The sequence below is a fragment of the Perca fluviatilis genome, chromosome 1 (assembly GCF_010015445.1).
Source record: "Perca fluviatilis chromosome 1, GENO_Pfluv_1.0, whole genome shotgun sequence".
NCBI classification, from domain to species: domain Eukaryota; kingdom Metazoa; phylum Chordata; class Actinopteri; order Perciformes; family Percidae; genus Perca; species Perca fluviatilis.
In genome coordinates, this window is record NC_053112.1 from 15,065,242 (window position 1) to 15,080,129 (window position 14,888).

General features: G+C 40.1%; 2 protein-coding genes across 2 annotated transcripts in view; both read right to left on the reverse strand.

The window, feature by feature from the left end:
• Positions 1-406: 406 nt before the first annotated feature.
• alkbh5 (alkB homolog 5, RNA demethylase) lies at positions 407-5,497 on the reverse strand. The gene is made up of 4 exons (XM_039795798.1): positions 4,106-5,497; positions 3,939-4,019; positions 3,716-3,841; positions 407-1,826 (listed from the first exon to the last, which is right to left on the reverse strand). The coding sequence occupies exons 1-4, from the start codon at positions 4,825-4,827 to the stop codon at positions 1,667-1,669; spliced, it is 1,089 nt and encodes a 362-aa protein (XP_039651732.1). The 5' UTR covers positions 4,828-5,497; the 3' UTR covers positions 407-1,666.
• Positions 5,498-7,540: 2,043 nt separating this feature from the next.
• Positions 7,541-14,888, reverse strand: part of myo15ab (myosin XVAb) — a 59,096-nt gene continuing 51,748 nt past the window's right edge. Inside the window, exons 61-74 of the mRNA XM_039795813.1 lie at positions 14,619-14,688; positions 14,446-14,518; positions 14,042-14,115; positions 13,844-13,926; positions 13,596-13,726; positions 13,403-13,497; positions 12,431-12,508; positions 12,052-12,148; positions 10,945-11,105; positions 10,690-10,823; positions 9,403-9,536; positions 8,786-8,919; positions 8,005-8,145; positions 7,541-7,902 (exon numbers count right to left, since the gene is read on the reverse strand). Coding sequence (XP_039651747.1) covers positions 7,801-7,902; positions 8,005-8,145; positions 8,786-8,919; positions 9,403-9,536; positions 10,690-10,823; positions 10,945-11,105; positions 12,052-12,148; positions 12,431-12,508; positions 13,403-13,497; positions 13,596-13,726; positions 13,844-13,926; positions 14,042-14,115; positions 14,446-14,518; positions 14,619-14,688 — 1,507 coding nt within the window. The 3' untranslated portion in view covers positions 7,541-7,800. The remainder of the gene's footprint in view (positions 7,903-8,004; positions 8,146-8,785; positions 8,920-9,402; positions 9,537-10,689; positions 10,824-10,944; positions 11,106-12,051; positions 12,149-12,430; positions 12,509-13,402; positions 13,498-13,595; positions 13,727-13,843; positions 13,927-14,041; positions 14,116-14,445; positions 14,519-14,618; positions 14,689-14,888) is intronic.

The window sequence follows — 14,888 nt, forward strand, 5'->3', positions numbered from 1 at the left end:
TAAACTGAGGCAACTGGTGTGTGAAATCCCCTCAGGATGAGTTTAGTGAAGACCCTGAGTGATTTAGAGATGATATGGGCCCAAAATGGACAGAAAACCTAGAACAAGCCAGGGTTAATATACTGTATTGGTTTCACAAAGACACTTCCTAGGCATGTCACTGGTTCCCAAATTCCAAGTGAAATTATATTGTAATTGAGAAAAGAAACAAAAACATATCTCTTGATACTGTGGCCAGTTATTTGCTTGATCGTTTAAAATAGGTCAACTTGAATATGACTCCAGATGGATCTCTAATAACATGAGTAATAAAACAAACTCGAGTTTGTTGTTCCTCAGCCTGGTGCTTAAACAGCCACCTTGGTTGAGAGACAACCCTACTTTATTGAATGGCAGACCAACTCTGTGGAGACAATTGCAGCTTTATTTCTGTCAGCCAGCACCTTTTTAGCTTAAAAACAAAATACCTGTGTCCACAAAGTTAGTGTCCCGTTCTGTTTGGAGAGCTCCAGTATTTGCCTCTTGCAGACTATTACTTTTAACTTTTGCAAACATGTTCACAACTGTAGGTGTTCCGAAAACCACGAACACAACCCATTCTGTTTTTAGAAAGTCATTTCTCCTCTGAACAGAGGTTATTTTTGTTCATGTGTAATTATAGACTAACCTAATGGTGAACTAATACATACCTCTGCCAAATATGGCTGACTGGGAGCTAGAAACAAATGTATCTGTATTTACACAGCAAATTTCAAGGACAAACACATATGGAAATTGAGTTTCTTCTCAGCCGCGTGTTTAGACACAAGTTAAACAAGACGTAATAAGGTTGGTTTTTGTTCTGTCTGACCCAAATTATCACCCAATTTAAATGAGGGAAATTTTGATTTAATACAGAACAGCAATAACGTGGCCTCTGTCACTACAACAAGCAACTTCAAACTGAAACAGGAGTGTAAAACAAGGCCTGAGTTTTTCATCACTCCATAAAACATCGGTTTAGTTAATGCACCAGACTGACCTCCACCAAGATGAGCCATACAGCAGAATCAAATCATAACAGAGAAAACATCGCTGCACATGCGTTGTTTCAACTTAAAACTGCAACAGGGACGCAGAAGTGAACAAAGATCTGGGATGGCACAATAAAAGGTGAAGATCAGAAAGGTAGGTGCAAAAAAAAAAAAAAAAAAAAAAAAAAACATGTTTCTTTCTGCATAAAAGTTCCCCCAATCAAAGATTATACAAACATATTGTATATTATAACAAGTTAGATTACAGCTCAGCTTTTTCTTTTGTACAAGTCCATACATACATCTTTCTTTTAGCTCTTGCAGTCTGTACATCATTACAAAAAATACATGCCATTTTGAAGTATTTATGGACATAGAAACAAGAAACGTTCAATTAAAGATAATATAACAACAGAGCCCAACTGTAGTAAGTAACTTGAGGTTCCGTAGTGTTTAGCAAAGACACCAGCTTCGTCTGCCAGAAACAAACAATTCAGACTCAAATCAGGCTCAAATCAAATTGCAGACAACATGATGACTGGGCTCTTCGTGCCAGACTAAAACTGGAGCGAGAAAATGATGATCATAGAAAGTTACAATACTGAAATACATAAAAGAATGGGTATATTTATGTGTACATGTGTGAGGAGTGCTCAGTGGCGTCTCATTTTGACTTTGCGTCCTGAACTCTCCCGGTGTTTGTCGGAGGCTTGACCACGTCTCCTGTAGTTCTCGGAGCTGATGCTGCGACGACGGTGACGGGAGTGTGACGGATGTCTGTTCTCCTCTTTATCCATCTCTAGTACCCTCGGCCTGGTGGACAAAGATCGAGATACCAAGTCAGATTTGGATCCTCATTTATCACATGCAGATTGATAGTACACAGTGTCATTATTGCAACTTACATGACACCTGCTCAAAAGGAACACAATAGAACATTGTTACAGCCTCAGCTATCTCCTTTGCACGAGTGTGTCTTGAGCCCTTTTCAGACATGCAATATGCAACAATACTGGCTTCATCAATCTGTTGAAGTGATGGCTTTTTGTCATTCAGATATAGGTGACTTTAAGTTAGTTAGTTTTAAGTTGATGTTCCTCACGGCTTCATTCAGACAGCACATGTACTGGTGTGTGAGAGGGAGCAGAGAAAGCAGCGAGTTAAAAACGTTATGATAGTGAGCTGCATCACTTTTGGATTTTCAATTATTTTGCCTTTGAAGTCTTAATTAATGACCATTGTGGGCGTGAGGGACGCTTACCCCCGCCCCTCAGTGAATTCACTAATACATTCTCATCATTTAGTATTATTAGAGAGCAAATTCTGCTGCCCGTTTTATAGACCGTATTTATATTGCGCTTTTCTAGTCTTAATGACTACTCAAAGCGCTTTTACATAGTACAGGAACCATTCACCATTCACACACATTCATACGCTGTGACCGAAGCACCTGCTCATCAGATAAACATTCACACACTGATGGTGCGGCATCGGGAGCAATTTGGGGTTCAGTGTCTTGTCCAAGGACACTTCGACATGGGACTGCAGGGCCAGGGATCGAACCACTGACCTTTTGATTGGTTAAAAGATGGCTGTGTCTCATGTGATGATATTAATTTATTCATCCACACAGTACAAATAAAAATTAAGGAGAAAATGTTGGTCTTATTGTTCCTGTATGTATTCATTTTTTTTTTTTTTTTTTACTTTTTCTGCCCAGGTCACACCACAAGGGGAAAACTGTTTTTATAGACTGATCTGAGAAGATTGATCTTCTCAACAACTTAAAATGGGCTTTTTTTTTTTTTTTTTTTTTACAGCGTTTCATAATTTATTAAACTGATTTAGTGAGAAGATAAAATATGATCGAAGAAGTATGACTGGAGAAACAGATATGAGTTTGAAGGCTTATCAGACACCAAAACACTACACAGTGATTATGATGTAATGGAAAGGACAGTAAAAGGATTTTACAGCTCATCTTTTGTCTCACCAATCCCAGGTTAAACAGTAGAAATATGGAGTTCACGTTGCAGTGATCAACCACAACCACAACCGCGCTTGAACATATTTGATTGGCAGCCTGGTTCAACATTTTTTGCTGGATAAACCTGGTGATTTTTTGGCTGGAGCTCTGAGTTGGTATCTCGGTTAGGTCAACAAAATTATCTCAAATCAAATAAACGTAGGGCTAATCCTCCTCTGATGTTCGCAAAGTGACTGTTAATATCAGGTGTAGTCTCGGTTTGCCAGACCCTCCTCCAAAGCATGCTGAAGGAGGGTCTGGCTACTCTACATAGCATTTGGGGATGGGAGGAAAACGTGCTCTGGTTTAATGGCATTTCTTTAAATCAATCAGACTCGTCACGGCTGGTGCTAAACTCCGCACAGAGCCGCTGCAAAATAGTCGGGCGAGAGAAAACTCAGATTTGGCAAATAGTCTAGCTAGCTGTCTCGAATTTAAAATTCCAACAAAGAAAGCGGAAGGAAACGGAAAATACATGCACCCGGAAGAATTTCCTGCAGCAGCGGAGCAATCCCTGAAAGTGGAATGCGAAGGATATAGACTATATCAGGCGTAACTATCCTCTGGCCTGTTTTTTTCAGATTGACAAACTCACTAACTGCCCTAAGTCCCCTTTCAGATCAGGTCTATTTTTTAGTTTTGGGCCCATGAAGACCTCTACTGTGTGGGTGTATACCTGTGAGCAGCATCAGGCTCTGCTTTGCGATGAGAGCGTTTGGCTTTCAGAGGAGGGGGTCTCTTTAAAGGAGGAGAAGAGCTCAACAGGCTGTCAGAGTCCAGTCGAGGAGCATCTGGTCTGGTCCTGGCAAATAAAGGAGGGAGCACAAGTACAAAGACATGGATCAGAGCGAGATTTCATACAAGATAATTATTTGTTAAATGACAGTATGTTGACTCACTTTCTAAGGATGATAACTGCACGCCGCTCCTTGATGTCTTGGGGCCGGATGCAATGTGTAATGTCATCAGCAGCGTAGCCACTGAGAAAGAGAGATGCTGTAAGCCCTTGGCAGACACACAAAAATAGTAATGCAATCAATGCTTGACAGCAAACAGTCGTAGTCACCTCAGCACTGTGACACTCCCTCTCCTCACAGGCAGGACAAACACCGGCTCTGACACCCGGATCGGTTTGAACTGGAAGCGACAGCCAAAGCAGAGCGCGCTGTCACTGAAGAAGGACACTGAGACGATGGGCCTTGCAAAGATGTGCAGAGGGTCTACATGTGACACAATGCAGCCACCCGGTTGATAATCGTTGATGACTGCACTGTTGACAAACCCTTCTGGGACCACTCCACTAGACACTAGACGCTTGATCACCAGCTCATGCACCCAGTTTGGGATCTCATCCACTTCTCCTTTGCGGTACAGCCTCTCCTGGCCCGGTCCACGCTTCTCCAGCTGGGATCCATACGTGTAACCCTCCCCAAAGAAGTACTTGTTGCGGAGGGGCGCCCGGTCTACTGTGTGCTCACGGTAAAGTCCAGCCTCTCCTTTGGCAACCACGTCGTCGATCTTCTCCTCGATGAGGGCGCACTCCTCCGGTGTGAAGATGCTCTTCTGCAGGATACTGCTCTTCACCCGGCTGGCCTCCTGCTCACGGTGCTCCGCGCTGTCATCGCTGTGCTCATATTCATCGTCGTCGGACTCTCGGAACTTGCGCTTTCGACTTTTTCCGCTGCTGCCGTTACTCGTCCCGTCCACGTATTTATTTTTAAAGTCGTCTCTGTGTGGAGTCATGGATTTCAGCTTCTCCCTCAGGTCAGAGTATCCGCTGGCTGCCATGTCAGCCAAACCAATATGACTGGTGTAGTGCGACGTGAGCTCCTAGCTAACAGTTAGCATGTATCAGCGCTGCATGTCAGCACGGCTTTAACTGACTGGTTAATATGAACCGACTTGATGTCAAAGGGAGTCTTTGATGGTAGATGTCGTTAGCTTAAAGGGACCACTTACTCACAGCGATGTCAAGCGCACAGAAGTAACGTTAGCTAACAACAGCTTAGTTTCTCCGCCGTCCTGTGTGTGCATTTAAACAGCAGTCTGGTGTGAAACGTGACAATTTGTAGATGGTATTACCGGATGCTAACAAACAAGCAGAGCTGTGATAAAGGCTGCGTCGACACTACAACACGCTCAGCCAGCGGAAAGGCTAACGATATCTAGCCGAGCTGCTTGGCTACTAGCTAGCTAGCTTAAACTAGCCTGGCTTGGTCTGTCCGTTGCCGCCTGGAAATACTGTCAAACCACGCAGCAACATTTCACATGTCACCGTTAAATGCCAAACCTCGGTGCTCCAGAGACGTTTCCTCTTAGGTTTGAACTCCAAGAGTCCATGAAAAACATTGTTATAGTCACACAAGGCTTTACCACGGTCAATTTAGACCATCGCGTCCAAGAAAAAGGCTGAAAATAAACTCGTGTAACCTGCTAGAGATAAGCGCATGCTCAGTGGTGACCTGGGAGGGACTGTCACGTGAACACTAAAATCCATTTTAGGAGCCCTGGGGGCACGCGCAAGACTAGTGCTAATTTTGTCCCACTGACCTCTTATTTACTTCAATAAAGTCCACCGTGATCAATATTGTTTACACATTTTGTAATGTGAATAAGGGTTTGTGTGGTGAATATTTGTGCACAACTAACTGCTGGACATTACAACATGTATTTGTATGCAGATCTACTATACCTTGCCTACATACCATTTTTTTTTGTCAATTTGGTCTGTTTTATATAATTAACATATCAAATACTTTTAGGTTGTAGACTGTTGGTCAAACAAATAAGCAATTTAAAGACGTTGTGGACTTGTGTTGGCCATGTTTTAGGCCTGTTAAAAAACTAATTTATGACGTTTAACATACCACACAATTAACTGATTAGCAAGAAAATAACACACATTAATCAAAAATTAAAAAAAGTGCCCATCACAATTTACCAAAGCCCAAACTGACACATTCAAATGACTTGTTTGGTCCAAAACCCAAAATATTCAGTTAAATATTAAATTAAATATTAAATATAAAACTAATCAAACCAGCCAATATTCAGATTAGACAAGCTGGATGAAGAGATTTCTTTGGAATTTTTGCTTAAAAACAACTTAATTAATTAATACCTAATCGGATTGACACATGCAGATTCATTTCCTTTTGACTAACTAATGGTTAAATCCATCGTTTAAACTCTAAAATTTTTCACAAATTTCTGTTTTTTTTTCAATAAAGAAAACAAAATTACTTGCAGCCCTGCCTGAGACTGTTCATTAATTTAACTATTTTAGGGGCTTTGTTAATTCTTATTATAGTGTAGACTGTTTATCCCTATCAAAACCTTCAGTTAATTTATTTTATACTGATACCTCTTTATACCAAAATCATTTTAATCACACGCAGAAGTGTTCATATCTATCTTTAAAATTGCTTATTTTATTTTGATAAAATATTCTTTACAAAACAAGAAAGTTGATGCATTAATATTGGTTGAATACAACAATTGTTTCACTATCAAGTTTCACAGTAAACAGTATCAATAAAAAAATAAAAAAACTTGTTACATATCAGTTATAAAACTTTGTAATGACAAGACACAGGCCTGTGACGTTCCTCCTTTTCTGCACATTTTAAAACTTCTTTTGTGTTTGATCAATTAAAACTTAGGTAGTCAGTGCAATTATAAAAGGCGTCAACCTGAAAGAAACATTAACTTACAGTGGCACTCATAAGTTTATGAACCCATGCTAAAGTTGACTAAAAAGAGGAATAAAAAAAATCATCTTTTGGAAATTGATCTTAATGCCTTAATTTAAAAAAAATGAGGAAAAATCCAAACTTTTAGGACACCAATTTTCTTTGTGAATGAATAATGTATCGTAAATAAATAAATGTTCTTTCTTAAAATACAGGGGGCATAAGTATACATACCCCTATGTAAAATTCCCATAGAGGCAGGCAGATTTTTATTTTTAAAGGCCAGTTATTTCATGGATCCAGGATACTATGCATCCTGATAAAGTTCCCTTGGCCTTTGGAATCAAAATAGCCCCATGATGATGTGGGGCTGTTTTAATTCCAAAGGTCAAGGGAACTTTATCAGGATGCATAGTATCCTGGACACAATGAATCCTGATAAAGAGATGATAGAGAGATGATTTTATGGAAAGTACCCCATGCCAATCTCTAGGTATGGTGAAGGGTATGTGATGATGTGGGGATATTTTAATTCCAAAGGCCAAGGGAACTTTATCAGGATGCATAGTATCCTGGATCAATGAAATAACTGGCCTTTAAAAATGGAAATCTGCCTGCCTCTATGGGAATTTAACATAGGGGTGTACTTACTTATGCCCCCTGTATTTTAAGGAAGAACATTTATTTATTTACGATACATTATTCATTCACAAAGATAACTGGTGTCCTTAAAGGTAGGATTTTCCCTAAGTTTTTTAATTAAAGCATTAAGATCAATTTCCAAAAGATGATCTTTTTATTCCTCTTTTTAGTCAACTTTAGCATGGGTTCATAAACTTATGAGTGCCACTTTATATTTGACTTTTCACTGCCTTCAGGATGCACTTTGTTTCAGGTAATGTAGTATAATCATCAAGTTAAAGGAGACTGACTTCAGGGTATACTTACGTATTCACATCACGTATTAAAACACCTGAAGGCAAAAAGAGGTAGGCTATTTAAGGGTTTCGTCTACATGTATGTGTGTGTTCATACAAGTGTGTGCGTTACAATGAGGCATGAGCATAAGTTATAACATGGTGATTTCACTGGGTGGCAGGGTGAGTCTCCTCTCCCGCACAGACATCATGTTTTCCACCTGCATGGCAATGACTCGACACAACTCCAGGCCCTGTGGACAAACACCGCTAGCATGAGCACAGAACACAGCAACTCTTTTCTGAACATGACCATGTGTGGCCTCTGAATGTCCTCGTCTATGTTTGCGTAATACCTGCTCCAGCTGCAGCTGAATGACCCGCTGCGTGTTCAAGTCCCCCAGGGTGACGTCTACATACGGGTAACTCGTTCCAGCAGTGGGCCTCTGGGTGCGGCTGGACTGCACCTCCACCAGGGGGACCACTGCCATAAGCTCCTGTGCCACAGAGACCAAATATTATAACACACAACTGTCTGTCACACAACACACAAGCGTCCACAGGGTTTTTCCTGCATAGAGGAATGTTTGGCACGCGTCCCCCCCACCCCCCCAAAGAGGTTTTAGGCAACCCTAAAGGAAAATCCCCAGCACTAAAATGACAAGCATTCAGAACAAAAATAGCAATTCAAATCCTCTCTTAATGTGCTTGAGAGCAATTTACCAAACAACTGTTGAACAAGCAGAACAGAAACCCGAATATGAGTGCTAATCTCAGTTTTATCTCCATAGTCAGGCTGTACCTCTACCGGTGATGTATTTAAGTATTAATATTATGATTTTTTAACCAGTTTTGTAAATTATAGTTATATTTACTGAAGCATAATACACATTATTGTTTATCAAATTGTCAGAAATAACAGGAAAATGCTTAGATTTCTGTCAGATAAGGTAACACAGACTACTGCAGGTGGACCGATCATGCCCCCCCAAAAAAAGGCCCACTCTGAGCCAGGAAGAACCCTGGTCTACCGAAACTGTGTAGTCATGTCTGACTCTACTTCTGGGGTCATGTGTCAGTCACGATGAGATGAGTCATATGAGTGCTTGGCGATCGTGAATGTGTGCAGTTCCTTACGTGTGTATTTTTGTGCAGGAAGTGGAGGCCATGTTGATTGACAGCAACAATACAGGGGGCGTAGTAGGTGGTGGAGCTGCTGCTGTGGATGTAGAAGAACGAGGAGCCGAACATGGGGAATGCACTGATCAGCCCTGCACGCACAAAGACACAGAATATATCAAGAGTGAGTGCAGATTGCTTTAATTCATTGAGTTGGAACGTTTGTTTAATCTGTATCTCAACATTATGTTTGAGCAAAACTACATCCCTGGAGTACCTTTTTAAGACACAAATACTTCCTGTATTATGACAGTATCCTTAAAAAAGTGCAAATGTACACGTTATATAGCATTTCTTCTTCACTAGTCCAAATGCAGATTACTTTTGCTGTCAATGTGCGGATTCATTTATTAATCGATTGCGCTCAACAGTTCATTCTTGACTTCGGAAACAACACTCAACTAAGATCCACATAGTCGCTTGTTCTGGAGCTTTTGACAGTATCACATTCACAAAATGACACATACAGTGAGAGGAATCCAGTCATAGAAAGTATTGTAAAAAAAAACTGACTGGTTCAGCCAAAATCACGGTTTTTACCTGCGTTGCCTTTTAATGTGAACAGGGGATCTTACCCATAAACTGTGCTCTGGCCTGGTGTGGGTTCAGGGTCTGCACTTGCTGCATGTGCTGCGTCACCATGGTAACCCACTGCTGGGGTGGTTGCTTTTTGAACAGAGGTGGGGCAATGTACTCTGATAATTCATGTCTGGAAGAGAGAAGAAGATAAACAGGAGTCTGCTTCACTCTGTGATTTCTCAACATTTCTCAGGATGATTTTACTCAGTGAGCTGTTTCTGTTCCGCTGTCAGCGCTGTGTGAGGGCGGAGAGAGACAGCGATAACAACAGGAAGAAGACGAAAAGGACAAGTTTTTACAGTCACGCACTTTAAACACAAAAACTAATGACTGCACTGCATTCTCTCTTTAACGAGGAGTTTCTTCCTGTACGGTTGTTGAACATCAGTGCTAAATGGAAAATGTAGAAAAACATCCATTGCAGCTTCAATGCTGCTGTAATGCAACAATCTATGTGATGTCATGATGTCGGCATTACACATAAATAATAAAATATACAACATTTATATACAACACACACATCCATAAATCTAATGTGCATCTCCAGTAAATGGGCTGAAACAGAGGCTCTGTTTAAGGGGGATTTTCTAAAATAATTAACCTGCAGGTAAAATTGATTTTTGTGGAGAAATGTATGCTAATTTCCCTTTTATTTTTTGCTCATGTGTTAAATGTTAAAATCCAATTGGATTGGTGTTAAAAGGGAAACAGAGAAGGCCAAATAAATCCTAAAATAATGGATGAAAAGTATGGATATTTACTTACAAAATGTTTAAAAGGAACTACTGAACTACTGGAGCAAATTAAAAGCACAGCGGTAGTGTTGACTGTATTAAAGCAAGATGGGCTAAATGGCTGTGCTTTGGAAATTGAAACCTTTAATGGAATGGGTGAAATGGGTGAATGTTTGGATATGTGTGTATATTTACAAGTATGCATTTTTTACTGCACTGTATGTATGCATGAAACTTTTCTTTTTCTTTCGTATTTATGTATATTTTCACTGTGCTTTTCTGTATTAAGGACAGACATTTTGCTTTCTCTATTATTTTTCCACTACTCTTGTTACAACAACAATTATTCTATTTTATGATTAGTGTTTGTTCTGCTACACCCTTATCTGTAAAAATTATTTTTATGAATTTGGGGTCATATGATTGATAAATTCTGTAAAATGGATGACAATAAAGTATAACAAATATTTTTAGATTATCTGAAAGACATTTTATCCCTTGATCACTGAAACTAGAGACTGTATTGTCAAACATAGTTTGTTCTCTCACATGCTGGGGATGAAGACGATGTCTTTGGCTCTGTGCTGCAAAGCTGCCAGTTTGGAGATCTGGTGGAACTGTTGATCGCTCACTTTTCCATGTGGAAGAACATTTAGCAGGCCTTTACGGTAGTCTGGCAGGATCTGAACACACACACACACACACACACACACACACACACACACACACACACACAGAGTTACATACACATGCACACAAGTAGGTAACATATACTGTATGCATGTGAAACTCCACCTGTCGTACCTGGTTATAGTGCATGGCAACACAGAGCTCATTATCAAACTTGAGCGGTTGAGTCCAGACGACTCGTCTGAACCAGAAGCTGTAGTTGGTATCGACTAACTCAGCCTCGGTCGCAACATCCAGGATGTACTCGTGTTTGTTCAGAGGACGCACATTCTGACCTGGACACACACACATACACATATACATGTCATTTATTTCACAGATATATGCATTTTCATCTAAAGGTTAACTTAAATTACGCAGTTAAGGGATTAGTTCTTATGAAGGATTTGTTAATCGAATCAGTATCTAGTTAAAATCCAATACAAACTACTGACATAAATACCCTGAAAAAAGTCATGTTAATGTTTGTGTAGCCACATGTGTGAGCGGCAGTGCTTTTGAATAGCACACGAGCGACAGCAGCTGCCAGTTGTTTTCATGTGGAGATATTTAATGCTAAAGGAGGAAAAAAACAAAAACAACAGAATGCAAAGAGGCCCGTGTGAGTGATTCAAGGGACCCAATCGGCAAATTGGAGTTTTCAGCACTAAAACCTGACAAGACTGAAGCAGCAGGAGCATTGTACAAAGGAAGATGACAAAGTTGTACAAAAAAGAAGTACCATAACAAAAGCTTCTTCATTTTATCAGAAAAATTTAGCATGTGAAAGTTCCTTTTGAAACTGTAGAAAGAGTTATATTATGTCATGTTATGAACTGCGGAGTTCTTCACTAATGGGATTAAGTGTATGACAATTTGTGCATCATATTTTTAAGTACATTTCTATAGATACACAGCATGCAAATGAATGGCACATTAACATCTTAGTAGATAATAAGGAGGAAAAATGCGTACTGGATAGCTATTGGCAGAGACACTGTGTTGGGATATCAGTATCGGAAATGAAAAGGTGATATCGAGCCGTCATGTTATTTTGCCATGACGGCCCTTTCAGGAGTTGTTAGCGACTTTCTCCCACAGCTAGAAACCAGAGAACAGTCTGATATGTGATCTGTTAGTGGATCTGCTTCACTGACAGTGACGAGAAGATTGACTTTGTGCGCTAATAATAACGTCATGTGTGTTTGTGTGTGAGAGAGAAGCAGACGTCTGAGTGTGCACCTCTGTTGGTGACTAAAAATATGGCATATTCTTCCATGGCCTCCAGTTTGTGTAAACCCATCTCATAACACAGCTCCTCAATCACCTCCAGGGCAACCTGAAAAACACGACAATATCAACACACACAAGTAAATCCCAGTCGTCTCCTCATAGACAGCAGTGACATTGACATTACTCGATTTCATTGTTTTTATTGTATGGCTGTTATTTATTATTTCTCATGTTCTTTGTATTTTATGCCTCCTGTGAGTTGTGTATTTTATGCGTTTTATTTATTCTTCTTAACAGCACTTTGGTCCACTGTAGTGGTTTTAAAGTGCTCTACAAATAAAGTTTGATGATGATAACCAGTGGTGCTTAACAGTGGATACACACTTACAGAGCACGTTTTGATTTTCACGTGACGTTCAATGCCTCCAGGAAAGAGAAACAGCTGACGTTTTGAACTACGTCCCGCCTGAGGAAGTACAAACACACACTTATATAGTATATAATAAACATACACTGGACATATTGGACTATGGCTGATTCTTTCAGTACCTTAACACACATAAACCTACATATAAAGCAGTGGAGGGTAACTATATTTAAATACAGCTCTTATGTACTGTGCAACTTTGAGATATTTGTGCTTTACCTTAAGATTTTATATGCAAAATCTAGCATCCGTTTATAGAATATGATTTAATGTTATGGATTAAACTACACAAAAATTTGTTAAAGAGTTAAAGGATAAGGATTTTGATATGTTATAGTTTTCTTATTGTTAACAAATTTTGACTTCCCTACCCTGTCAGTGATACTCAGTCTAAAGCTTGGTTCCTAAATAAATCTTTAAAAACAACTTAAAATGTGCATTTATTGGGGCTAATTTTTAGGCTACAGTGTCCATGTTCATTAAATGAAGGAAAATGTCACCCAGTGCAAAAAGTGTCGCTCCATAATGTGTTTTTAATAGTGTTTGGACAACAATGGAGCTCTATGACACAAAGGAAGAAGCTTTGGATACACTGACAGTACTTGTTGGTTTTGGTATTTTCAAGAGATTGGTTGACAAAAAAAATAGAATATCATCACACTTGTCCTTCAAAATTAGTTCCAATTCGAATGGCTACCACATCAATTTTCTGCTTATATCATACTATAACATAACATAGATGTGAATGTGGCTATTCTGCCTAATAAGTGCCTTTACTTTTAGCTGCTTATACTGCAGCTACTGTTACTTAACTCAAGACATGACTTTTATGTGTTACAGAGAATCTTTACACTGTGGATATCACTAGTTTTATTAATGAGAGGATCTGAAAACATCTTCCACCACTGCAGATAAATAAACAGAGGCACTGACCATCACAGCCTTCAGCTCCATGCTGTTGGGTGAAACAATGCGGCCGCCGTACTGGAACGTCTTCTTCAGGTTCTGCTCGCATGCTTTAGCGATGCCTAACACATTGAAAGAAAACATTACGTGCTGCTGGCGTTGGTAATGTCTACAGCAGATTTACACTTAATGAAGGCGTGTGTTTGTGTGTGTTCTTTACCCTGATACTGTGCCCCAGCGCTGCGAGAAGCCTGCAGCAGGCTCTTCAGCAGGAAGGGCTTGAGGACTTCAGAGCAGCGATGGAAAGAAGTAAGGATGTACAGCAGCCTCCAGCCTCGTTGGCAGCTATCACTGTACAACACAAGCGTGCACAGATACTTTCAGGATTACAGGCTTGGGGAAGAAAGAGGAGCATAGTGTGGGTTGGTTTGTGGTGTGTACATGGTTTATGTGGGAAAGCAGACTTACGGTTTGGAACTGGTGTTAGTCGTAAGCTGTTTAAGGAGTTGGCAGTAGGCCTCATCCCTCATCAATGTGAACTCTCCTATGAGCTGAGGGGAGGACACACGCACGCAGGCGCACACACACACACACACACACACACACATATTAGCAAACTGTCAAAGACAAAATAGTAGCCTAAGAAAAAAAAACTTGTGTATTTACCTTGAGGAAAGTGCTGACCAGTTCCTGCTCTGTGGATCCCTTTGACGGTGAGTCACCCATGAAACGCATCACAGCTACACAAATTACACATCCAGAACGCACGCACGCACGCACGCACGCGCGCGCGCGCACGCACACACACACACACACACACACACACACACACACACACACACACACACACACACACACACACACACACACACACACACACACACACACACACACACACACACACAGGTCAACAATATTTAAATATTGAATAGCGGATTTTGTAGAGGAATCAAGCACTTGATTACTGAAAATCTGATACAATAACGTCTCAGTTGGATGAATCGGTGTAATAGGAGTAATGAAATAAGATAATGTAATTAGAGGAGAAATGAGAGAAGGTGAGAACTTACACAGGAAGAGATCAGCTGCCACTCTGTTCATGACTGGGTCCGTAAACTCTATCAGAGACTCAGTCAGAGGAGTCTGCAATGGAGTAATATAAACGACTCAATACACTCAAAAACCACCAAGACAAGATAGGCGTTTTATACCATGCTTTAAGTTATAGCAAGAGTAACGCCACCTTGGAGAACTTGATCATTTCAGTGGGCTCTCTGGAGTCTCTGTTCTTGCTTTTGCTCCTCAGGGAATCTCTATGAACACAAAGCAGTCACAAAGTGACTTTGTTAGATTTAAATACAATTTGGAAGAAGTATTCAGAACATTTACTTCAGAAAAAGTAGCAATGGTACACTATAAAAAAAAATCTCCATTACAAGTAAAAGTGTGATTTAGAAATTTAATTTGATAAAAGTATTAGCGACAAAATGTATTTAAATATACTCATTATACA